Consider the following 25,640-nt stretch of genomic DNA (forward strand, 5'->3'; position numbering starts at 1 on the left):
GAGAAGTTAAAGATTTTATTAGGTTAAAAGAGGCTTTCAGTGTTGCCAAAAAGAGTTGTAAGCCTGAGGATTAGGAGGGTTTTAGAAATGGCAAAGGTGACTAAGAGATCGATCAAGAGGGTAAAAATAAAGAGAGCAAACAGGCAATAAATATAAAAACAAATTGTAAGAGCTTCTACAAGAATGTAAAAAGGAAGAGATTAATGAAGGTAAATGTGGGATCCTTAAAGGCAGAAACAGGAGAAATTATAATGGGTAATAAAGAAATGGCACAGACGTTAAACAACTATTTTATATTTACCTTTGTAATAGGGGACTCAAAAACATATGGGAAATGATGAGGGGCCAAGTGAGGGACCAAAAGTACTTAATATTGGTAGAGAAAAAGTAGTGGAAAAATTAATGGGAACAAAAGCCAACAAACCCCCTGGATCTAATGGCCTACAACCTAGGGATTTGAAGAAATGACTGCAGAGACAGTGGATACATTGGTCACCCAGAATTTTCTAGATTCCAGTGGATTGGAAAGTAGATAATATAACCCTACTACTCAAGAAAGGAGAAGGAGAAAAAAATGGGGAACTATTAGCCTGACGTCAGTAGCAGGGAAAATGCAATAATCTATTAGGGATGTGGTAGCAGGGCATAATCATATCATATATCATGATATGATTAGGCAGAGTCAATCTGAAAGTGAAATCGTATTTGAGAAATCTGTTAGTTCTCGATAGCATAACCATCAGTATAGGTTGCGGGGGGAGGGTGGGGGGGTAAGGGAGGGGGGTAAACTAGTAGATGTAGTTAAAAAAAAAATTCTCTTATTTGTTCATGGGATGTGGGTATCACTGGCAGCTAAGCGTCAACCACATTGCTGTGAATTTGGAGGCACATGTATGCCACACCAGGTAAGGATGGCAGATGACCTTCCCTAAAGGATATTAGTAAACCGGCTGGGTTTTTACAACAATTGGCAATGGTTTCGTGGTCATCAGATTTTTATTGAATTCAAATTTCACCATCTGCCGTGGTGGATTCGAACCCAGATCCGCAGAGGATTGCCCTTGGTCTCTGGAATACTAGCCCAGTGACAATACCACCATGCCACTGCCTCCCTAAAATTTGGATTTCCAAATTTTTAATAAAGTATTCAACAAGGTGCACACAAAGGGTTGCTGCATAAGAGTGGGGCTCCTGGGATTGAGAATAATATATTAGCACGGATTGAGATTTTATTAATGGGCATAAAACAGAGAGTAGGGATAAATGGATAATTTTTGGGTTGGCAGGCTGCGATTAGTTGGGTGCCATAAGTATCAGTGTTTGGGCTTCAGCTGTTTACGACCTGTGCTGATAACAGTTTGCTGGTAATTAAAAAGCTAGGTGGGAAAATAAGTTGTGAGGAGGGCATTGAGAGGCTGTACAGGATATAAACAGGTAAATAATCTGATTTCATTCTTGTCTATGGAGTGGGTAATAAAGTGTCAAATGGAGCATAATGTGGTGAAATGTGAAATTATCCACTTTGGTAAGTAGAATAGAAAAACAGAATATTTGACATTCTTGACCTGTCTGCAGCCTTTAACATGTTTGACCACACCATCTACCCCCTCTTTGTTTCTGAGACTCTCATTCTGCACCCTGGCTTTATTCCTATCAAACTGCTGACCACCCAACTTATATTCCTGGCCCCCAAGTTAGCTGATATTATAGATGGTTCTCTATTCTCATATACTGTCTCCATATCCTTCAAACCTGCATTATCACTTTTGCTAACAAAGTGCTGCACCATCTCCTACTTCCCTTTCCTCTCCAAAGTCCTTGAACTTGCCGTTGTCTCCTAAATTCATGTTCTTCTTTCCTGATAGTTCATGTTTGAATGCCTTCAAACCTGTTTCCACCATGCCACAATACTGAAACAACTCTTACAGAAGCCAGAAGTGACACCCCCATGACTGTACCAATGGTAAATAATCCTCTTCGTCTTCTTGACCTGCCTGCAGCCTTTGACATTGACCACACCATGCTCCTCAAACACCTCTCCACTAGCATCCAGTTGTGTGGAACTGTTTTTGTCTGATTTCATTCTTGTCTATGGAGTTAAGGCCAAAAAATCACAGTGTTTAATCTTCCTGGTCCCACACCATTTCCTCTGGAGTCTATCCATGGTTACCTCCTATTTCTCATATATCTGCTGCTCCTCAGTGACATCATTTGAAAAAACAGCATCAGGCTCCACATTTATGCTGGCAGCATCCAGCTCTACTTGACCACCACCTCTCTCGACCCCTCCACTTTTTCTAAATTGTCAGACTGCTTGTCCAACATCCAATACTGAGAGAGCAAAAATTTCCTCCCACTTGATATTGGGAAGACTGAAGCCATTATCTTTGATCCCTACCACAAACTCTGTTCCCTATCCATCAAATCCAATCCCCTCCCTACCAACAGATTGAGGCTAAACAAAACTGTTTGCAACCTTGGTGTTGTAGTTGACCCTAAGACAAGCTTCTGATCATATATCCATGCCATCACCAAGACTGCCTACTTCTACCTCCATAACATCCCCAAAGTTCATCCAAACTCTGCTGCCCTTTTCCTAACTTTCATCAAGTCCTGTTCATCCATTGTCCACCTCTGTGCTTGCTACATTGCCTTGGTGACGCCTCATCTTTAAAGTTCTCATCCTCATTTTCAAATCCTTCCATGGCCATGCCCCTCCCTTTCTCTGTAACCTCCACCAGTACTACAACTCTTTGAAATCTCTGTACTCCTCCAAGCCTGGTCTTGTGCGCGTTCCCCAGTACTCCACCGTTGGTGGTTGTGCTCTCAGCTGCCTATTTGCTAAATTCTGGAAATTCTTCCCTAAACCTCCCCACCTCTCTAGTCCTTTAAAACATTCCTTAAAACTTGCCTCATAACCAAGCTTTTGCTCACTTGTATATTCTTTTACCTGCAAACATAGCATTTAATTAGCCTTTGCTCTTTAGTGCAACATGTTATTCTGCTCCTGTGGAAGTCAGGGTAGGTCACTGCACTGATTTATACAAGTGTGGAGTGAGGAATTAATTCCAGCTCCAATTCCCAGATCTGCTTTAGATAGTGAACTGAAAATGATGTGTACAATCCTTAGTCTAAAATTCTTCTGTATTTGAGGCAAATGTAGTATTTAAAATGTAGTGTTTTAAAGTGTTAAAGTGACTGGGATATCCTGACATTGTTGAAGGTGCATAAAAAGTAAGTTCTTTTAGTAATTTTAAAAAATACATTGCTTGTCTCCCCACCCCACTTAATACAATATTTTTGAACTATGTGACCAGTGACTTGCTCCTAATCTACTTTAAACCTCATTGGTGATGAGGGTCTTGCATCTCGTTTTATCCAATAGCTCCGTGTTGTTGAGGGCATTCCGGGAAAGGGAATCATGGTGACGCTGTGTACCATTACTCTAGTCTGCTATGCTGCACCTTGATTGAACATAAGATTGCCTACACTGGAGATCTCCAAGCATGAAACACATTGATATTCTTTTACATTATTATATTTATGCTACAGTGCAACCTACATCATCTGCCGTAATGGTGATCACCCAACATAAATAACAATTGCAAATAAGTACAATGGCATGAACTCCATTATGTTGGATATTGTACTATAAATATTTTGACTTGTCATGGTACAAATTTCTGTCTGGGCCCTCCTCCCCCTCCAGCCACCCTCTCTAACCTTGCTTGACTCTAATACTGCATTTGGTCTTGACTCCCTGCGTGCAATATCACTGGATATTGACTTGTAAAAAATATTATGTTAGCTTTTATTTTAATTGTAAGTGACTAATCAAATGCTTTTTGCTTACATTATACTCCTTGCTGTTGAGCAATCTGTCCTGGTGACTAGAATTTATTAACAACTCCCATTTACCATCCCCCAATCTCCACTAGATTTGGTTCCAGCATTATCTGAAGGATGTAAAGGAGAGAAAGATGATCTACATTACTAGGGTGGTCTTCATTCTTCTGCAGAGCCAGCCTCCGCTTGCATGCAGAACTTTCCCATCCCTTTAAGATTTGTGAGGAGCACATATTGTAATTTTTGTTCTTTCTAATACTTCAAAATAAATGCTAATGTGACCTTTTATGCCACGTGGGAGTGTTGAATACTCTGGGAAAGTACCGTCATTGGAAAGATTTTAAAAGGACGTCATCTCTCACATAATTTCTTAAACTGTGATCCAAGCCTGGCTTAGTTCAAGCTGTATGCAGAAAATACTTTCTATCCAAGAAAGCTCTACAAGCTAGTTAATCTTGCTTTTTAACTACTGAACAGTATATAGCATGGAGAATAAGGTCTGCTTATGTTTGGATACCCATGCAGATGGACTTGAGAGCTGCCTTGAGGATTTCTTTTTATCATTCATGTGGAGGTATGAAATGTAACTTGGGATGTGAGCTATAGCCAGTCTGACTTGCTTGCTACAGCATAATAGCTACATTCTGCATAATCTTAATTGAACCCAGTTTATTCTTTCTGCCCTTGAGGTCAATCCCAAGTTTGGTTTTCTAAAGATTTCATTTTAAACTGACCTGGTACAATTTAAATATCAGGAAGTTAGGATTAAGGAGGGAAGCTTGGCAGACACTTTACAGAACTATGGGTTCAGGAGATGCACGTGTTACACAAAAATGATTCATGGAGTAAGTAATCAAAAGAATAGCTGCAGCACAGAAGGACATAATTTGCCCCATCGCCTCTGCAAGAGCAACTCAACTAGTCCCACTCCCATGTCTTTTCCCTGTAGCCCTGCAAATTTTTCTCTTCAGGTAATTATCCAATTTCTTTTTGAAAGCCACGAATGAATCTGCCTCCACCACACTCTCAGGCAGTGCATGTCAGATCCTAACTACTTGCTGGGGGAAAAAAAAAGATATTGTTCATGTGGCCTTGGTATTTTTGCCATTCATCTTAGATCAGTGTCGTCTGGTTTTTGACCCTCCCGCCAATGGAAACAGTTTCTCCCTATCTACAAATTCCAGATCCCACATGATTTTGAACACATCTATCAAATCTCCCAAGAATTCTCTTCTGCAAGGAAAACAACTCCAGCTTCTCCAACCTATCTATGTAACTGAAATTCCTCATTTCTGCAACTGTTCTCATAAATCTTTTCAGCTCCCTCTCTAAGACTTTCACATCCTTCCTAAAGTATGGTGCCTAAAATTGGACACAGTACTCCAGTTGAGGCCAAACCACTGTTTTATAGAAGTCCACCATAACTTCCTTGGTTGTGTACCCCATGTTCTGGATTTTCACCGAATCAGGATGACTCAGGAGCCCTTCAAGCGACCGGGACCTGATTCAGGATTCCTGGCCCTTTTCCAGGGTTTCCAATTTTCAACAGGGCCTGCATCAATTCAAAAGCCTGCATCCTGCACTCCCAACCTGGCCTGCGCCATTGTGGGAATAGGCATGCCCCAGTCCTCCGCAATTTTCATGGAGTCAGGCCAGGATTTCAATTACTTGCAGTTTATGGCACTTCAGAGGAGTTGTGAACCATATCTGCATGAGGGGACCTTTTAAAATGTAAGTTCAAATGGTCGTCCTCATGCTCCCCATGCCAAAGCATGCCCCCAAGCCAAGGTTTACCTCCCACCCACCCCTTATAGCCCCTCATGCCTCCCATGTCAAGGAATGCCCCCAAACAACCGCTCTGGCCACTTGTGCCTCTCGTGCAAAAGTATTCTTGGCTGAGAGCCCAGGCTTCCATTACTCTGATGAAACATCTGAACCCAACAGAAAGCATCACTTGATTGACAGCTCTGGGTCTTTGATCTCTGCTTTCAATTTCAGAATGTTTATTTACACAAGGCAAAAAGGTTTCAAGGGCTTGCAGTTTACGTTCTTGATACTTTACAGGGTCTGGATGACTGGCACTTTTATTGCCCTGTAGTAAAAAGCAGTTCTTTTAAGAAACTGGAAAGTTATGAATGAATGGCTTTTTTTTTAAAGCTTATGTACACACCCTACTGTCACTATAGGTAAGCACTATTGCTTCTATAAAGTGTATAGTGGTGGGTGAATGGGTATGGATATGCCATAGGTTGACATGGTGAGACAAGAGGGGTCATGGAGGTAGGGTGGAGGGGCATAGCCAGGCAGTGGCAGGCATGAGGTGGCATGGAGGAGCATGGGGAGTGTGTGGGGCATGACGGCTAGAAGACCTTTACCTTTTATATTGTAACTAAGACAAAATCCCATAGCACTGAGGCTGTTTAAACAGCCCACCTGTACACCCGGCGGCCCCTATGGCTGCCTCCGACCTTTTTCCTGGGTTGGCTGGCCTGACTCTTGCCCGCAGCCATACTCATCCTGGGACAATGAAGATCCCATCTTTGTGGGCAATTTCTCCCGAATCAGGTGGGCTGAGCCAGGAATTTTCCTGACTCCCACTCCCAGCCTCAATGATGAAAATCCAGGCCCATGTCCCTATAAAGCTCAGGATCCTGAAATCTTATTAACCACTTTCTCATCCTGCTAGCCACGTTTGATTATTTCTACACATAAACCCCCAGGCCCCTCTGCTGCTGCACCCCCTCTAGAATTGTATTGTTTGTTTTATTTTGCCTCTCCTCGCTCTTCATACTAAAATTTATCACTTCACCCTTCTCTGCATTAAATTTCACCTGCCACTTATCCACCCATTCCACTGGCCTGTCTATGACCTCTCAAAGACTGTTACTATCCTCCTCAACATTCACAATACTTCCAAGTTTTGTGTTATCTGTAAATCTTGAAATTGTGCCCTGCTCACCCAAGTTTAGGTTATTAATGTAGATCAAGAAAAGGAGTGGCCCTAATACTGACCCTTGGGAAACCCTACTATCTACCTTACACAAACCTGAAAAATAATCATTCACCATTACCATCTGTTTCCTGTCACTCAGCCAACTTCATATCCATGCTGCCGCTGTCTCTTTTATTTCATGGGCTTCAACTTTATTGATAAACCTATGATGCGGCACTTTATTAAATGCCTTTTGGAAGTCCATCCATAGCACATCAACTACATTAACCTCATCAATTTGCTTCATCCAAAAATTGAATCATGATGACTTTTCTTAATTAATCCACATTTGCCCAAATGACTATTAATTTTGTACTGGTTTCTAAAGTTTTCCCACTGTCAAAGTTAAACTGTGGTTGCTGGGCTTATCCTTACATCCTTTTTTGAACTAGGGTATAACAATTGACATTTTCTAGTCCTCTTGCACTAGTCCTCTTGTCCTATATCGAAAGAGATTTTGAAAGTATGGCCACTACCTCCGTAATTTCCAACCTTACTTCCCTCATTATTCTCAGATGCGTCTGGTCACGATCCTGGTGATTTAACTTCAAGTACAACTGGCCTTCTAATACCTCCTCTTTATCAATTTTAGTCCTTCCAGTATCTCAACTACCTTCTCTTTCACTATAGCTTTGGCAGCATCTTCTTCCTTGGCAAAGTACATCAGCCATGCCTCCTGCCTCCAATCTTTGGTCTCTAATTGTTCCACCCCTTTTACTACCCTTTTACTATTTATATGCCTATAGAAGACATTTGGATCCCCTTTTATGTTAGCTGCCAATCTCTTATATCTCTCTCTGCTTCTCTTATTTCTATTTTCTCTTCCACTCTGAACTTTCTATATTCAGTATGGTTCTGATTTGTATTATCAACTTGTCATCTGTCATACATACCCTTTTTCTGATTCATCGAGCTTTCTATTTCTTTCATCATTCAGAAATATTGGTTTTGTTTGTCCTACCTTACCCCATCTTGGGAACATAACCTCGACTGTACCCAAAGTATTTCCTCTTTAAAGGCAGCTCATTGTTCTATTAGTTTTGTCTGTCAGTCTATGATTTGAATTTACCTGGGCTAGATCCATTCTCATTTCATTGAAATTGACCCATCCCCAATTAATTGTTTTTGCTCTGGATTGCTCTTCTCCATTTTGGAGCAGGAACATACTGACCTAGAAAATTCTTAAAGTCTCTTTCCTCCCTGCCCTTTACAATATAACTGTCCCAGTCTATTATAGGCTAATTAAAGTCTCCCATTATAACTACTCTATAGTTTTTTTTGCCTGTCTGTAATTTCCTTGCAATTTGTTCCCACCAGCTGGTGGCCAATAGAATACACCCAGTAGTGTATTGGTACCTCTATTGTTTCTTAACTCTCAAATAGATCCTGACCTTGACCCCTCCAGGACATCCTCTTTCCAGGGAAGGCTATTGACGAATAGTCTAAATGAACCCATGATGCATTTCTGTAGAGAGAATGGATTGAAGGATTTGGTAAGGAGTGCAGGTAGACCTGGCAGTTGGACAAGATGATGTTGTTCAGCTAATGGCTTTTTCCTCTGCTTAAAGAATCTTTCATTTTGAGTTGGTTGTTGACAATTCTTATTTTCAAGGTACCTCAAGTGCAACTCTTCATTTTAAAAAAAAATTCACTCTGACCTTGACATAATCGAAAGTTACTGACACCTATTTATTTTTACATTGTTGGGACTGGTAATATTTTGCTCTGCAGCTAAAATTCAATATGGGTACATTCAAAGAGATTCATTTACATCCTCTTGTCCTTAAATTATTGTAAAGAACAGTTAAAGAGTGCTGTTCTAAAAGATTATACAAAAAATTTTGCAGCATAAAGGGAAGTACCAACTTAGTCATAAACAATGCCACTGTGATCATTATGGACAAAAAGGTTTAAAGCAGCTTTGAAATGTGAGATACAACAATTTAAGATTGAATTTCAGTGGATGAAAGTAATTGAATACAGTGGCATTGTGTTATATTCTTGTCTTAGAAAACTCTTAAGTCCTTCAGCTGCATTTGTGCCAACTCAAACTTACAACAAATTGCACTACAAAATGAATAACTTAGAATTTAGCATCTATAGCGTTAACTGATTTTTTATACTTTGTATATTTTATATGAAAGAGAAAAATAAACGCATTCAAAGTTTTCTTGAAGCTTTCTGATGGATGTAGCTAATATTCAAATGTTAAACTATTTGGAATTAAATCTGCCTTTAGTACACCCTTGTGAACTGGGACCCCTTAAAACAAACATACGTCCTGATTTAATCTAGATGATGACCATCCTAGGTCTAATATTGAGAAATATCATAATAGTGGTGAGAAAATCTGATACTAATTTCCCCTATCTGTGAGGCATGTGCCTTGCAACAATCAGTAACTTTTCCTTTTGTTTTGCAGTGTGGGAACTTTGCAGTTCTGGTGGATCTTCATATTTTGCCTCGAGGAACAAGTAAAGGCACCAGCTGGTTTACTGAACACCACAAGGAGGTACAACACATCTACTTTCTACTTCAAAAAAAAAGCAGATAGCTGCAGGCAAAGAACAGAACTACAATGATGTATTTATATCTAGGGCATTGTTAGGAAGGTGGTATTATGAGTTACACCTGAATTCTCAACAATTCTTGTAATATTTGAAGCCTGTGATATGTTTTATTTCATTGGACCCCTCAATGCTTCCTTTTTAAATTGATTTTAACATTTTGGCAAATCTAAAATGAAGTTGCAGGAACTAACTCACCTGATTTAGCCAATAAGTTTAATTAAATAACTGACCTACCTACATATAGTGAACTGTAGTGGCATGGCCCAAACCTTGTTGGAGAGAAGCATTAGGTGCTTGCCCTGATTAACTTATTTGTGCACACTTATGCAGTAAAAACTTTTCCCCACAAAGTTGGTGGAAGTGCAAGTTGATAATGGTGCAGCGAGGGCAACAGGGCATCTGGGATCTTGATGAACAATAGGATAAACAAATTATCTCTTTAACCAATGAGATTTAAGGATTGAGAAATATAGTGAGGAAGGACTGGGAAGGAGGGTGAATTAGAGTGGCTGAATTCAGATGCAGAGAGGGAAAGAAAGATTGGATTAAAAGAGAGAAAAAGGAGATGAAGGAAAAGTAAATAAAAGTAAAAATTAAAAATTTGGTATTTTTAAAATTCTACCAATTTACAACCTGGAGAGTCACGACACTTTTAATTGTTTGCTTTCTTAGCAACAGAGGTTGACTGGCGGTCATTAACAATTATCAGGTTATTGTTCCCCCTAAACCACGTAGGTGTCTGCCCACAGAGCAACCAAAATGTGCCAAGCATTGAACAAACATGCTGCGCACAAGCAATGTATCCTTTAAGATATGTGCATATGTGGCCACGTGGCAATCTTAAAGGCACCATGCAGTGCAACAAACAGGCTGCCTAGAGCAAAGAGATATTAGAGGGAACATGGGTCCTTTGTTAATTACAAGATTTGACTTATTGAGCAATTAATGTGCAAATGCAGTAATGCCATGACATTCAGGGGAGGTTATGCACGAGATACCACTTTCACAAAGCGAATGACGGAGTGGTGCAAATCAACCAGCAACTTGCAGTTCCCAATTCACAGGGTATCCCTTCCTCTCTACAAATTGCTGGTCAATTTGTGCATTCATAATGGCATGCGCGGTTAGACATCATTATTATTTTTCAGCAAAATTTGGCCCCTTAAGCTAAATTTTTAGCAATTGAATTTACAAGTATATAATATATATTTGGGTATGGTGGTGTAATGGTTATGTTACTGTACTAGTAATCAAGGGACCTGGATGAATCACCTTGACAATTTGACTTCAGCTTTACAATTACTTGAAGTAAAAAGCTAGGATCATTGAAATTGACCATGAAACTGTTGGATTCTTGTATAAAACCCAGCTGGTTCAATTCCTGTCCTTTAGGCAAAGAAATCTACGGTTCTTAGCTCGTGGGCCTATTTTTTTTTTTATTTTTCATTCGTGGGCAGCCAGTGGTCGCGGTACACATTGGTACCAACGACATAGATAAAATAAGGGATGAGGACCTGCAAGCTCAGTACAGGAAGTTAGGAGATAAATTAAAACACAGGACCTCAAATGTAGTAATCTCAGGATTACTCCCAGTTCCACGTGCTAGCGAGAGCAGGAATAAGAGGATAGACCAAATGCACACGTGGCTGGAGAGATGGTGTAGCCGGAAGGGATTCAGATTCTTGAGGCACTGGGACCGATTCTGGGGAAGGTGGGACCTGTACAAACTGGACGGGCTGCACCCAGGCAGAGCTGGGACCAGTGTCCTTGCGGGGGCTTTTGCTAGTTCTGTTGGGGTGTATTTAAACTAGTGTGGCAGGGGGATGGGATCCCAGGAGTAGGATCAGCTAGATCAGATTCAGATCAGAAAAATGGAGGCAGAACATTAGCTAGGGATGATGTGATAGACATGGAGTTACAGGAGAAGCAAAGTTTACAAAGTGTCCAGCAAGGGAAATTGACGGGGTTAAACTGTTTATACTTCAATGCAAGGAGTATTACAAACAAGGTAGATGAGTTAAGGGCACAGGTAGACACATGGCAGCAGGATGTCATGACTATAACAGAGACCTGGCTAAAGGAGGGACGTAACTGGCAGATTAACACCCCCGGTTATAGAGTTTTCAGACATGATAGAGTAGGAGGTAAAAAAGAAGGGGGGTAGCACTAATGGTTAAAGAATCAATTCCAGTTGTGAGAAGGGATGATATAATAAATGGGTCAACAAACGAGGCTTCATGGATTGAGCTTAGAAATAAAAAAGGGGCAGTCACACTACTGGGAGTATGCTACAGACCCCCAAATAGTGAAAGGGAGATAGAAAAACAAATATGTAAGCAAATTTCTGCTTGTAAGAACAAGAGGGCAATAATAGTAGGAGACTTCAACTATCCTAATATCAACTGGGATTCAAATGATATAAGGGGCACTGAGGGAGAAAAATTCATGCAGTGTCCAGGAAAATTTTTTCAACCAATTAGTGACAAACCCAACGGTAGGAGATGCAATTCTAGACCTGGTCTTGGGGAAGTGACAGTTGGCAACCATATCAGGGACAGTGATCACAATTCAGTTAGATTTAGCATTACCATGGAAAAGGACAGAGATAAGGCAGGAGTAAAAGTCTTAAACTGGGGTAAGGCAAATTTTGCAGAAATGAGAAGGGCCTTGGCTAAAATGGACTGGACAGCACTGCTGGAGGATAAAACAGTGGAAAACCAGTGGGAAGCACTAAAAGGTGAGACCCTAATTATACAAAGTAGACATGTCCCCCACAAAAATAAGAGTGGTTCTGCCAAATCTAGACCCCTCTGGTTGTCTAGAGGAATACAGGGAAGATAAAACAGAAAAAGAAAGTGTACAATAGGCACAAAGAACAAAGCACTGCAGATAGCCTAGACGAATATAGAAGTACAGGGAACGAAGTAAAATAAGGAAATCAAAGAGAAGGCATGAAAAAATATTAGCAAGTAAAGTTAAAGATAACCCAAAGATGTTTGACCAATACATTAATGCTAAAAGGTTAGTTAAGGAAAAAGTGATGAAGATGGAAACTTGTGTGTAGATGCAGAGGCTGTTGGAAGGGTTTTGAATGAATATTTTGTCTCCGTGTTTACAAAGGAAAGGGAGGATGTAGATATAGTAGCCAGGAGGAGCACTGCGAGATATTGGACGGGATAGTCATAAAGAGAGAGGAAGCATTTGAAGGGTTGAAATCCTTGAAAGTTGATAAGTCACCAGGGCCAGATGGATTGTTTCCGGGGCTGCTGAAGGAAGTCAGGGAGGCGATAGCAGATGCTCTGAGAATGATTTTTCAATCTTCACTAGATACAGGGGAGGTACCGAGGACTGGAGGAATGCAAACATAGTTCCATTGTTTAAAAAGGGATCAAAATGCCAAACAATTTTAGGCCAGTTAGTCTTTCATCAGTGGTGAGCAAATTAGTAGAATCAATCCTGAGAGATAGGATTAACTGTCATGTGGAAAGGCATGGACTAGTCAGGGATGGTCAGTATGGATTTGTTAAAGGAAGGTCTTACCTCACAAATTTGATTAAATTCTTTAAGGAAGTGACAAGAAGGGTTGATGAAGGTAGTGCAGTGGATGATGCGTACATGGATTTTAGCAAGGCATTTGACAAGGCCCCACATGACAGATTGGTCAGGAAAGTAAAAACCGTTGGGATTCAGGGCAATGTGGCAAACTGGATAAAAGGTTGGCTTTGTAACAGGAAACAAAGGTCGATGGATGCCCTTGCGAATGGAAAGTTGTCTCAAGTGGTGTTCCACAGGGCTCGGTGTTGGGACCCTTGCTGTTTGTGTTATATATTAATGATTTGGACGTGAACGTAGGGGGCATGATTGGGAAATTTTCAGATGACACAAAGATTGGCTGAGTAGTGGATAGTGTAGAAGATAGCCATAATCTCCAGAATGATATAGATGGGTTGGTGGAGTGGGCGGTAAAGTGGCAGATGGATTTTAACATAGAGAAGTGTGAGGTCATACATTTAGGGAGGTCAAACAGTTACAGGAATTACACAACAAATGGGAATATTCTATGAGGAGTAGATGAAGTGAGAGATCTTGGAGTACAATGACACTGGTCCCTGAAGGCAGCAGTTCAAGTAGACAAGGTTGTAAAGAAGGCATATGGAATGCTCTCCTTCATTGGCAGAGGTATAGAATATAAAAGTAAGGATATAATGTTGGAGTTGTATAAAACACTGGTGAGGCCACAACTGGAGTATTGTGTGCAGTTCCAGTCACCACATTGCAGGAAGGACGTAATAGTTCTGGAGAGAGTGCAGAGGAGGTTTACAAGAATGTTGCCAGGGTTAGAAAAGTGTAGCTACGAGGAGAGATTGGATAGGTTGGGGTTATTTTCCTTAGAACAAAGAAGGCTGAGAGGTGACTTGATTGAGGTGTACAAAATTATGAGGGGAATGGATAGAGTAGACAAGATAAAATTGCTTCCCTTGGTGGAGAATTCTAGAACCAGGGGACATAGATAAGTGGCAGAAGGTGTAGGGGGGACATGAGGAAGAACTTTTTTATACAGAGGGTAGAGGGTGTCTGGAATTCACTGCCCAAGTTGGTGGTTGAGGCAGAAACTCTAAACTCTTTTAAGTACCACCTGGATCTGCACCTTAAGTGCTGTAAACTGCAGGACTATGGGCCAGGTGCAGGAAGGTGGGATTAGAAAGGACACCTGGGTGTCCTCAGGCTGGCATGGACAAGATGGGCCAAATGGCCCCCTGTACTGTCACATTTCTATGGTGGGATGTGGGCTTCGCTGCCTGGGCCAGCATTTATTGCCCTAGTTGCCCTAGAGAAGGTGGTGGTGAGCTGCAGTCCCTGTGGTGTAGGCACACCCACATTGCTGTTAGGAAGGGAGTTGCAGGATTTTGACCCAGCAACAGCACCTATGTGTGATTCCAGTCCCACACCAATGTGATTCACTCCTAACTACCTTCTGAAGTGACCCAGCAAGCTACTACTTTGAATCAAACTGCTGCCAGCAGTTCACGAAAGCTCAGTATCACCTTCTCAGCGCCGCTAGGGATGGACAATGAATATTGGTTTTACCAGCACATGCACCTCCCATGAATGAATAATAAAAATAAATCCCTTCAGTCTGGCCAGTCATTCGGCTGAAGTTTTGCTGTGTATTCATTATTGCTTTAGCCTTGTGAGTACAAAATTACATTGTAGTCAGTCATAATGACCCTCACATGAACCCTGCTTAGTGGTGTGAAGTTGATACCCTTTTGTTGTGGTAATTTTTTTAGAATAGATTTATTTCAAGACTTCAGCTTCGATTGGAAACATGCCACCCCCTAATTTCATGACATGTTTCTTGAACTTCTCCCTCACATACTTAATGTAGAATCTGGTATATAGTCGTATATCTCGTTGTTTATTCAGGCCCTTAAACCTGGAAATATGATTGATGCACTACTCGAATCTCAATCTTGCTCCCTGTCGACCTGAGAATGTGTATATATACAGTGTGTGCCTATATATAGCCCTGACTTTACTTACAATTGAGCAACTAGTGACTATTTTACTGCGGGTGGAGAGGGAAGGTAAGTCCTTTGGCACTGAAGTAGCTCCAAAACTATACATCTGACAGAAGTAGGACAGTGATGCCCAGGGTGGAAATTTGTAATTGTTTCCACTTTGATGCAGAACCCAATGAATTGTGGACTTGGAGAGCTGTTAGGGAAATAGGGAGCGGGAGGTCATGAAGTATTTAAACATGAGGATGAAAATTTTAAATTTGAGGCGTTTGGAGACTGGGAGCTAATATAGGTCAGCTTTGACAGGTATGATAAATGACTGGGACTTGGTGCGAGATAATATTTAATCAACAGAATTTTGCATGAGTTGAGATGAGTATGGGGCATGGGGAGGCCAGCCAAACGAACATTGAAATAGCTAAATCTGGAAGGGACAAAGGCGTGAATGTGGATCTGGTATCGACAAATGATGTTGCCAAGGGGTAGCATTTGGTTGAAGAAGAGAGGGCCAAGGGTAGATCGTTGGAGACTTCAGGATAATGGTTCAGGGTGAGAAGTGAAGTCATTGAGAGATTTGCTCTGACTGATCAGATTGGCAAGAGTAAAACAAAGTGAGTGCAGTCCCACAGTGCTGGACAATGAAGGAGAAGCATTTGAGTTAGAATGTATAGATGACTATGTTAAAGGCTGAAGAGATCAAGGTGGGATAATGCACCAGTCACAGAGGGTGTTATTTATTTTGATCAGGATCATTTTGGTGCAGTGGTTATGTTGGATACTTGATTGAAGAGATTCAGGCATGGAGTTGCAATAAACATGGTCATGAAATTGATAGGGGACATGTTTTAATATTATAAGAACAAATGCAGATGACCACATTTTTTGAGTATGATAGTTAATACACAGTTTGAACCATGATGAGTCACTTCTGTAAGACACCTCGTTGAAGTTGTAAATTTGAATTAATGTTCTGTTTTATCTCAGTTACCTTTGGGGTAAGAAGTAAATTTTCTCTTGTGGCGTTTACCTATGATTCTTTCCTTTCTTTACGAGACTGAACCATTTCGGTCAGATTGTTTATGGCCTGTGGCTGGGTTTAATCCGTCATCAGGAGAGAGGAGAGCATGAAGGCAGCCTGTATTCGTGCTATTTGGTCTGGGTTCTGTATTTTAATGCCTACTGACTGGTGGGCAAGCAAACCTGTTTGTATCAGTTGGATCCCACAGAACCTGAGAGAGGTTACGCCCAAGCTCTCAGAAGGCAGTTGTTGTCCCTTCTAAATAGACCTGAAAAACCTGAAGGCCAGTCATTAAAGTAACCACTTTCTAAGCATTGACTGATCTTGAGAACTCTGTTGGGTGGGGTGTGGTGTAGTAGAGATGCAGATGTGCCTGGTGCTACCATAGGCTCAAGGTGGAGCTTTATTGCATTGAATCCTCCTTGGACATTGACAGTGCCCTATCCACTGGCACCTGCTCAAGCCCTCTCTGACTGGTCTTCAATACATCCATTTGAACCTGATGCTTCACTGGCTCTGGAGCTAGGGGCTGACTCAATCGAGCCTCTATTCCCCAATCTAAGATCCCCACTTCTACTTGTGAATCTTTTGGTGCCCTCATCCAGTGAGAAACCTTAATTGGAACTTTAGACATCTCCCCTCTAACTCCTTGTTGGATTTCTCTGGACTAGAGAGTACAAGAGAAAAGGTCTGTGATGGCTTGAGTGTGGATATAGCAAGTTGGATGGAGGTGGAAAGCCAATCACCTCTTCTTCCTTCTTTCTACTTGGGTGTTTGTTGATTTAGTATATCCAGAGGATGAAAATATGAGAAAATGTTATAATGTTGTGTGGGTATCATTTCACTTCCTCTACAGCTTTTGAAAGTACTGATTCATGTTTCTTGCTAATATGCTTGTACTCCCAAACCATTATACAGACAAGTTACAGAAGGCTTAAACATATCTGCAGCTGCTGCTCACCCCCCTCCATCTTCTGTCTGCAGTCACATGGTTTCCCAGGACTTTTAGAGCTTCTTTCAGATGAACATGCAGACAATGATGGACAGCAAAAAACTGTCTGGTCCCTCCAGCCTAGCCCTCAAAATTGCAACACTTTTTGTATCACAATATGTACATCCTCCGCTTTGGCTAATGCTATGCTATCTCCTGGGAGAGAAGAAAACACAGATAAGCGTCCTGGCTAATTTGGTGAAAAGAATTTGGGAAATTTCTCTCCCACCACTGCCCTCCTGCCCCTGTCCCCAGGCAATTAAAACTAGACCAGGAGATCACTGAGAATTCTATGTAGTACCTCCTGAGCCCAGAGAAAGGGTGCAAGTGTAGTAATCTGGGCCAGTCTAGCCAGATTGCAGGATAAGAAAAGCCAAATTATAGGATTCAATGCTTGAAGTGTACAATATCAATTGTAAAGGGGACCACCACCCATGGCTTGAAATTCTCAATGATAGTGGCTACCTTCTCTTAAGAGAGCAGAAAAGAAGAGTATTTGAGTGCAGGCTTTTATTACAGTGCTTTGATACCTAGGGCTATAAGGAGGCCATAGAAGTAAAAAAGAATAAAAGCAAAATACTGCGGATGCTGGAAAGCTGAGACAAAAGCAAAAATACCTGGAAAAACTCAGCAGGTCTGACTGCATCTGCATTCATTCTGATGAAGAGTCATATGCACTCAAAGTGTCAACTGGTATTCCTCTCCGCAGATGCTGTCAGACCTGCTGAGTTTTTCCAACTAAAAAAGAATGTATGGTGAGTTAGGCAGGCATGCTCATGAGGGTACACTGTGAGGCAGAATCTGCATTTTTAGGTTGCAGTTGAAACAGGATAGGAGAATGGTTCAGACTGCAGCCCTTGAGCACAGAGAGTAATGAATGAAAGAGGCACACAAATAACAATCCTGCAAGGAAAGGTTAAGGACCAAGTAATTTATCTTGGCTTCTCTGGTGACATGGTTAAACTTCATCCTGCATTGCAAAGGAGTTCTGGTAGCCAAGAAGGTGGGACTCATTGTCCCAACCTGTTCCTCCTACTCTGTATGTCCTTTAGAAAGACATGCAGATCAGATTCATTAAAATTCATTGCTCTTCTGTTTAATTTGGCTGTCATACTTTTTGCCCAGGTTGCCTGCTTGAACTGCAGCTGCCATTACTCTCTGAAGCATCAGAAAGTTTTATTTCTTAAATCAGATCAGGTTTGTACAGATCAATTGGATCATTGTCATCTGCTGCATGTTCCATAGCATTTTTGTACAGAGAGACAAAATCCTGGTGGACGAGGAATACCTAGAATCAGTCCTATCATGACTATCCATTCTTTGCTGTGTTTCTATCTTATTCTGTGCAATCAACATGAAAATCTGTGTGAGGTACAAATCAAATGCAAATAATTTGCTACTTTAATTTATGTCATATGTGTGCGAAAAAAATTTTTTTTTTTTTACCAGAGTGGTTCTGCTTGATGCTAGTGGTGGATTGGATGTGATGCCTAGTAGCTAACCTAATAGTTTCTCATTTCAAAGTGATCGTGTTGTAACCCTGCAGCAATAGCTGATGCTACAGTGATTGGCTCATTTGTTGGCACATTTGCTGTGACTTAACCAGGGATGCTGAATGGGTGAGGCACAACATTGCCCTGAGAGTCAGAAGCCACATCTGTGTCTACTCTGGCCATGCTGCTACCAGGCTCTTCCTCACCATGTATATAGTGTATCTTGAAACTGAATGCTGGGTGGTAATGAGGTCTGTGAATTCCTGCCTCGGGCTCCTCTCAGTTCAATTATCAAGCATGTTGAAACTGGAAGAAAGAGCTTTTTTTTGAGATTTGAGTCCATGGCCTCTATAGCAGCAGTCTTACCATTTATGAGAAATTCTCCCAGTGCACTTCGAACCTGCACCGCAAAGAGCTATGCTACTAAGTACCCCATAGACTGTTCATCTACGATCTGGTTGTGGACTCTTCCATATTCCTGACCAGACCTTACCCGACATCTTGAACAGACATACGTGACTTGGGTAGATTGTCCTGCTGAAACAACAATCTCCTTTTATAAGCAGGCTCTGTGAGGGTGCAATCTCTTTTAATTGAGGCAGAGGTAAAAGAACCATGGTAGTTCTTGGGATACAAATATATTTTTGGCACTTGGCCAAGGTTGTGAAAGGATACACAGAACTGTTAGATACTGGCTTATTTGGGTCCTAGACATTTTTTTATCAGTTCACCCAGACATCCAAAAACAGAAGAATATGTCAAAATACTATTTCAGAAAACTACCTTTCAAGCAGTTATTGCATCAAAATGTACAGTCCTTGATGGTTCTGGAATTAAGTATATGTCTGTTTTTCAGTGAATAGCTTAGAACAAAACAAAAACGTTTTGGTGCTAACCCTGAGTTGGTATTGACCTCCAGTTTCATCCTTCCCGACTCCCTCGATTGTTCTCACACAACTATGTCCAAGTGCCGGGTTATCAGACAAGTTTATTTATGGTTTGACAAGTTTAGGTAGCACAGATAGGGACATATCCCTCTGCTCGTCCAGTCCATCCTGTTTGCCATCTAGGGTTGGCTTGCAGTGAATTCTTATTGTATTTCTTCTGTGCTGTAGTGAGGCTATGCGTGGTAAGCATTCAGTGTTCTGCTTGGCTTACATCTGTGCTGCACAGAATAAGCTTTGATTATATCTGGTTGTTCATCACAAAATCACCTCATGACTACAAGAGTGTGTTTTGCTGCTTAGTGGCAGAGTGGTAATGTCGCTGCACTAGTAATCCAGAGGCCCAGGTTACTGCTCTGGGGTCACTGGTTCAAATCCCATCACGGCAGCTGATGGAATTTAAATTCAATTAATAAATCTGTAATTAAAAGCTAGTCTCAGTAATGGTGGCCACAAAACCATTGTTGATTGTCGTAAAAACCCATCTGGTTCACTAATGTCCTTCAGGGAAAGAAATCTGCTGTCCTTACCTGTCATGGCCTACATGTGACTCCAGACCCAAAGCAATGTGGTTGACTCTTAATTGCCCTCTGAAGTAGCATAGCAAGCCTAGCCAAGCAACATCCTGAGATAGTCATACTCACAGGATAATACCTTACAGACACTGTCCCAGACACCATCATTACCATCTCTGGCTATGTCCCGTCCCTCCAGCAGGACAGACCCACTTGAGGTGGCAGCACAGGAGTGTACAGTAGGGAGGGGGTTTGCCTGGAAGTCTTCAACATTGACTCTAGACCCCTTGAAATCTCATGGCATCAGAACAAACATTGGCAAGAAAACCTCCTGCTGATTACCACCTACCACTCCCACTCAACCCTCAGCTGATGAATCAGTACTTGTCCATGTTCAACACCAATTGGAAGAAGCATTGAGGGTGACAAGGGCACAGAATCTGGGTGGGGGACTTTAATGTCCATCACCAAGAGTGGCTCAGTAGCACCACCACTGACCATGCTAGCTAAGTCTAAAAGATATAGCTGCTGGACAGGTGGTGAGGGAACTAATGAGGGAAAAATCTAGTTGACTTTATTTTTAACAGTCTACCTGTCGCAGATGTATCTGCCCATGACAGTATTGATAGGAGTGACCACTGCTCAGCATTTGTGGAGATGAAGTCCTACCTTCACGTTGAGGGTACCCTCCATTATGTTGTGTGGAACTACCACAGTGGTAGATGGGAAACATTTCTATCAGATCCAGCAACTCAAAATCGGGCATCCATGAGGCGCCTGTGGGCCATCAGCAGTAGCAGAATTGTGTTCAACCACAATCTGTAAATTCATGGCCTGGCGTATCCCCCACTCTACCATCACCATCAAGCTAGTGGATGAACCTTGGTTCAGTGAAGAGTGCAGGAGCTGCATCAGGCATATCTAAAAATGAGGCTTCTACCTGGTGAAGCTACATCACAGGACTACAGTTATGCCAAACAGTGAAAGCAGCATCCCACAACCAATGGATCAGACCTAAGCTCTGCAGTCCTGCCACATCCAGTTATGAATGGTGGTGCACAATTAAACAACTAACTGGAGTAGGAGGCTGCACAAATATCCCCATCTTCAATAATGGGGTAGCCCAGCACATTGGTGCAAAAGATAAGGCTGAAGCATTTGCAATAATCTTCAGCCAGAAGTGTCAAGTGGATGATGAATCTCGGCCTTTTCCTGAGGACCCCAGCATCACAGATGCCACCCTTTGGCCAATTTGATTCACTCCATGTGATATCAAGAAATGGCTGAAGGCACTGGATACTGCAAAGACTATGGGCCCGGAAATCATTCTGGCAGTAGCACTGAAGACTTATGCCCCAGAACTAGCCTAGTCCCCGAGCCAAGCTGTTTCAGTACAGCTACTACAGCACTGGCATTTACTTGGCAATGTGGAAAATTGCCCAGGTGTGCTCTGCCCATAAAAAGCTGGATAAAGCTAACCCAGCGATTACCACCCTATCAGTCTAAGTGATGGAAGGTGTCATTGGCAGTGCTGTAAAGTGGCACTTACTCAGCAGTAACCTCCTCAGTTTGGGTTCCACCAAGGCCATTCAGCTCCTGACCTCATTACAGCCTTGGTCCAAACATGGGAAAAAGAGCTGAACTCAAGAGGTGAGTTGGGAGTGACTGCCCTTGAAATCAAGGCAGCATTTAACCGAGTATGGATCAAGGAGCCTTTGCAAAACTGGTCAATGGGAATCAGGGAGATCTCCACTGGTTGGACTCATAACCATGCACAAAGAAAATGGTTGTGGTTGATGACAGTCAATCACTCAATTCTGGGACATCACTGCAGGAGTTCTTCAGGGTAGTGTCCTAGGCCAACCATCTTCAGCTGCTTCATCAATGACCTTCCTTCCTTCATAAGGTCAGAAGTGGGGATGTTCAATTATTGCACAATGTTCAGCACCAATTGCGACTCCTCGAATACTGAAGCAGTCCACCTCCATATGCAGCAAGACCTGGACACTATTGAGGCTTGGACGTATAAGTGACAACTAACGTTCTCACCATACAAATGCCAGACAATGACCATCTCCAACAAGAGAGAATCTAACCATCTCCTCTTGACATTTAATGGCATTACCATTGCTGAATCCCCCACTATCAACATCCTGGGGTTAGCATTGACCAGAAACTGAAGTGGACCAGCTATATAAATGCTGTGGCTACAGTGGCAGGTCAGAGGTTGGGAATTCTTCAGAGATAACTCACCTCCTGATTCTCTAATTCACATCCACCATCTACAAGGCACAAATGCCTGGACAGGTGCAGCTCCAACAAGAAGCTCAACATCATTCAGGACAAAGCAGCCCCCTTGATTGGCACCCTATCCATCACCTTAAACATTCACTCCCTCCACCAGCGATGCACAGTGGCAACAGTATGTACCATCTCCAAGATGCACTGCAGCAACTCATCAAGGCTCCTTCGACAGCACCTTCCAAACCGACCTCTACAACCTAGAAGGACAAGGGTAGCGGATGCATGGGAACAAGTTCCCATGCAAGTTCCCCTCCAAGCCATACACCATCCTGACTTGGAACTTCGCTGTCGCTGGGTCAAAATTCAGAAGCTCCCTTCCTAACAGCACAGTGGGTGTACCTACACCACGTGGACTGCAGCAGTTCAAGAAGGCAGCTCACCATCACTTTCTCGAGGGCAATTAGGGATGGGCAATAAATATTGGCCTAGCAAGTGACGCCCACACCCATGAAAGAATAAATAAAAGTCTAGGTCTTTGGCACACTCAGCTGCATTTTAGACTTACATTAGCTGCTTTCTTTCATGTTTCATCATTCCCACTGGTTTCTGGAAATTCTATTTATCCTGACTGCCATTTGTTCCCAAACCTGCTAGACTACTGGGAGGGTTCCTTTAAAGTTTCATACCAAACCGCCCTACTGCCCAATACTGCTGTTCACAGTGCTTCCACTGTCTTGTTATCAAAACAGCTTTGGTGTGTTCTGTATTTCTCTTAAGTTACAACAGTCTTACTAAGTAAACGCCATGCCTGGTCTTTCTGCAATTGCAAGTTTAAATGCCTTCTTACTATAGCTTCCAACTGTTTGGCGTTGCAATGGCTTCTGCAGCTTTATTGATAAATCTGCTGTGCTGAAACCAGCAGTATTGGGTTAATGGGCAGCAATAAATTCTCCCAGAAACTTTTAGCAAGCCACAGTTAACTGCTAGGTAGCACTCCAACAGCAATCTCATAATTATCATGCTAATCCTGTGACAGTCATCACAATTCATTAGTATTTATTTTTAGATTACTTACCAGTAAAATGCCATATTTTGTTAAATAGACTTAAATTGTGAAAATTGCAGCAGTGATTGTACTTCATTGTATGTGAATCTTTTAGAATTCTTGTGAGAAACGTGATGAGCTTAATAAATGTTAGAGCAGAATTCCCCATTCTGGAGACTAAGTGCGGTGGCGGGCAGGAAAGTTGGCATGATTCCCACTAGACAGCTGGTCAGATTAGCTCACGCGATTTTCCGCTTTCCAGCTCGTTAATTATGCATCAGCAAGGAGCTCGTTGAACCTCGTGGAAGGGTGGCAGGGATTCGTTTGACCCACCGTTACCTCATGGGGTCGAAGATCCTGGAGCCATATTTAAACGACACCCACACAAACATTCATTCACTGCAGGCCAGGTGAATTGGTTCATTCTACTTCTCAATGGTGCTCAAAAGAACAAAACCCTCCACTCCATGGTTCAGCAAAGCCTCTCTGGGGATTCTCCTCCAGGCCATCTAGGAAAGGCAGGAGGTGCTTTTTCCTCGTGATGGGAGCAGAAGTCTCCCACCTGACCATGCCGGCCTGCGAGGTGGTCGCCAGGGAGGTCCATGCACATGGCCAACAAAAAAGGACAGAAGGACAGCCCTGCAGTGCAGGAAAAGAATGAATGACCTGATGCACTCCGCCAGTGTAAGTGAAATTTCTACTCACTCCTAAACTCTCACACTCATAAGGGCATCAGGCAGTCTAAGATTCCACAGGATATTACACACTACCAGCAGATGGGACATCAACACTGAATGTCTGCCAGCCACTCTAAGAACACCATCTAATGTAAGATCCTGCACAAACAGTGTCTTAATTCCTTACTGGGGAGGGCTCAGCAGAGACAACAGGGTTGCATGCTTCTGAACTCCTCTTTCATCCATAATGTTCACAGTCAATTCATCTGTTTTTATACAGGACAAGATCTCTCACAACTGAAGGGGGAGATTGAAGACCAGAGAGGAGACATCAGAGCTATGGACACACTTGTCCCTCAAGGAGCAGGTATCAGAACTCGCAAGGGAGGATAGAGTTCATTCCTGCGTGGAAGGTAAGATCGGCCTCCCCCAACAAGCCTGTGAGGATGCATCCAGTATATATCAGCCACATGTGGACAATTACCGTGAGCAACCTATAATGTTGCAGCCTGCTTTCTCAATCACTAATTATCCTTTCCATCTATTCCAGCTACCAGCAAGAAAAGGCAGAGGAAGACCTCCAAGCAAGCACCTCAAACCCAGCCCCAGACCACCTCAGATGAGGATGCAGAGCAGATGAAGACCTGTCACTGCATTCACTTACACTCTCCACCAGCACAGATATACACATCTTGGTGGAACCTAGTCCCAGAGTAGACTCAGATTCATTATCTGGTAATCACCTCACTGACATGCGTGTACAGCAGGCGGAGACAGTGGCAGCCAAGGTCTCTGACACTCACAGGACAGCTAGAGACCAGGCCCCTGCTGAGTCTGATGATGAGCCTCTGGAATCGACCCTGAGAGAAATGTTGGAGATGCAGAGACAGGCAGAGAAACATCAGGCAGAGTTACCAGAGACCGTCAACAGACTGGAACAAAAGATGGAGAAGCCCATCCACGTTCTGTTTGATGCTGTGGCACCGGCATGCAAGCACATTGACGTCTCCATGGGGAGGGTAGTGGCCGCCTTTGAGACCCAGGTCCAGCAGTTTCTGCCGGATTTGCACTCATACCTGCACACCATTGTTCAAGCTGTGGAAGGCTAGGTGAGCGGGGGTTGGGACACCTTAACCTCCCTCCAGGAAACCTTTCTCCTTAAGGAGTCAAGGAAGGGCCTCTGGGCACCCAAAGGGAGGGGGAGTGCCAACCAGACACTCCAGGGACATCCATTCGGGGTGCTCCAAATCCTCTCTGCCGGTGACCCCATAAACTCTAGCAGGTAAGACCGAGTAGGGTACACCTACCCCGGAGCTGGAGACCCCTAGCAGGCCAGGGCTAGCCAGGCCAAAATCGTCTGAGACAACAGGGCGTAGCAGTCAGCAAGCTCTGCTGTGGATGTTGGGGCTGCACCTAGATGGTAGGGTTAGAAATATTAAGAAATTTTAAATGCACAGTGGTGGCACAGGTAATAAAAACAGAAAATGCTGGTAAAACTCAGCAGGCCTGGCAGCATCCATGGAGACAGAAACAGAGTTAATGTTTTGACACCATATGACTTCTTCAGAATTAAGAAAAGTAGAAATGTGATGGATTTTACCCTGTTTAAGAACCGGTGGAGCAAGATAGAAGGTCAGGGATAGATGACAGCTACAGAGAGATTGACAAAGATGTCCTGGACACAAGACAAAGGGAGTGTTAATGGTAGTGGTAAAGAGGGTGCTGATAGTGGCATAAAAGTAAGATAGATGTTAATAGCAGAACAAGGGTCAGTGCTCTGTGA

General features: G+C 42.6%; 1 protein-coding gene across 3 annotated transcripts in view; it reads left to right on the forward strand.

The window, feature by feature from the left end:
• LOC121269707 (SLX4 interacting protein) overlaps positions 1-25,640 on the forward strand; it is a 115,358-nt gene that overhangs the window by 37,822 nt on the left and 51,896 nt on the right. For all 3 annotated transcript variants that reach the window (XM_041174551.1, XM_041174543.1, XM_041174560.1), the window contains one exon: positions 9,261-9,350. In XM_041174551.1, the coding sequence (XP_041030485.1) occupies positions 9,261-9,350 (90 nt within the window). The remainder of the gene's footprint in view (positions 1-9,260; positions 9,351-25,640) is intronic.

Source organism: Carcharodon carcharias, chromosome 2 (genome assembly GCF_017639515.1).
Source record: "Carcharodon carcharias isolate sCarCar2 chromosome 2, sCarCar2.pri, whole genome shotgun sequence".
NCBI classification, from domain to species: Eukaryota; Metazoa; Chordata; class Chondrichthyes; order Lamniformes; family Lamnidae; genus Carcharodon; species Carcharodon carcharias.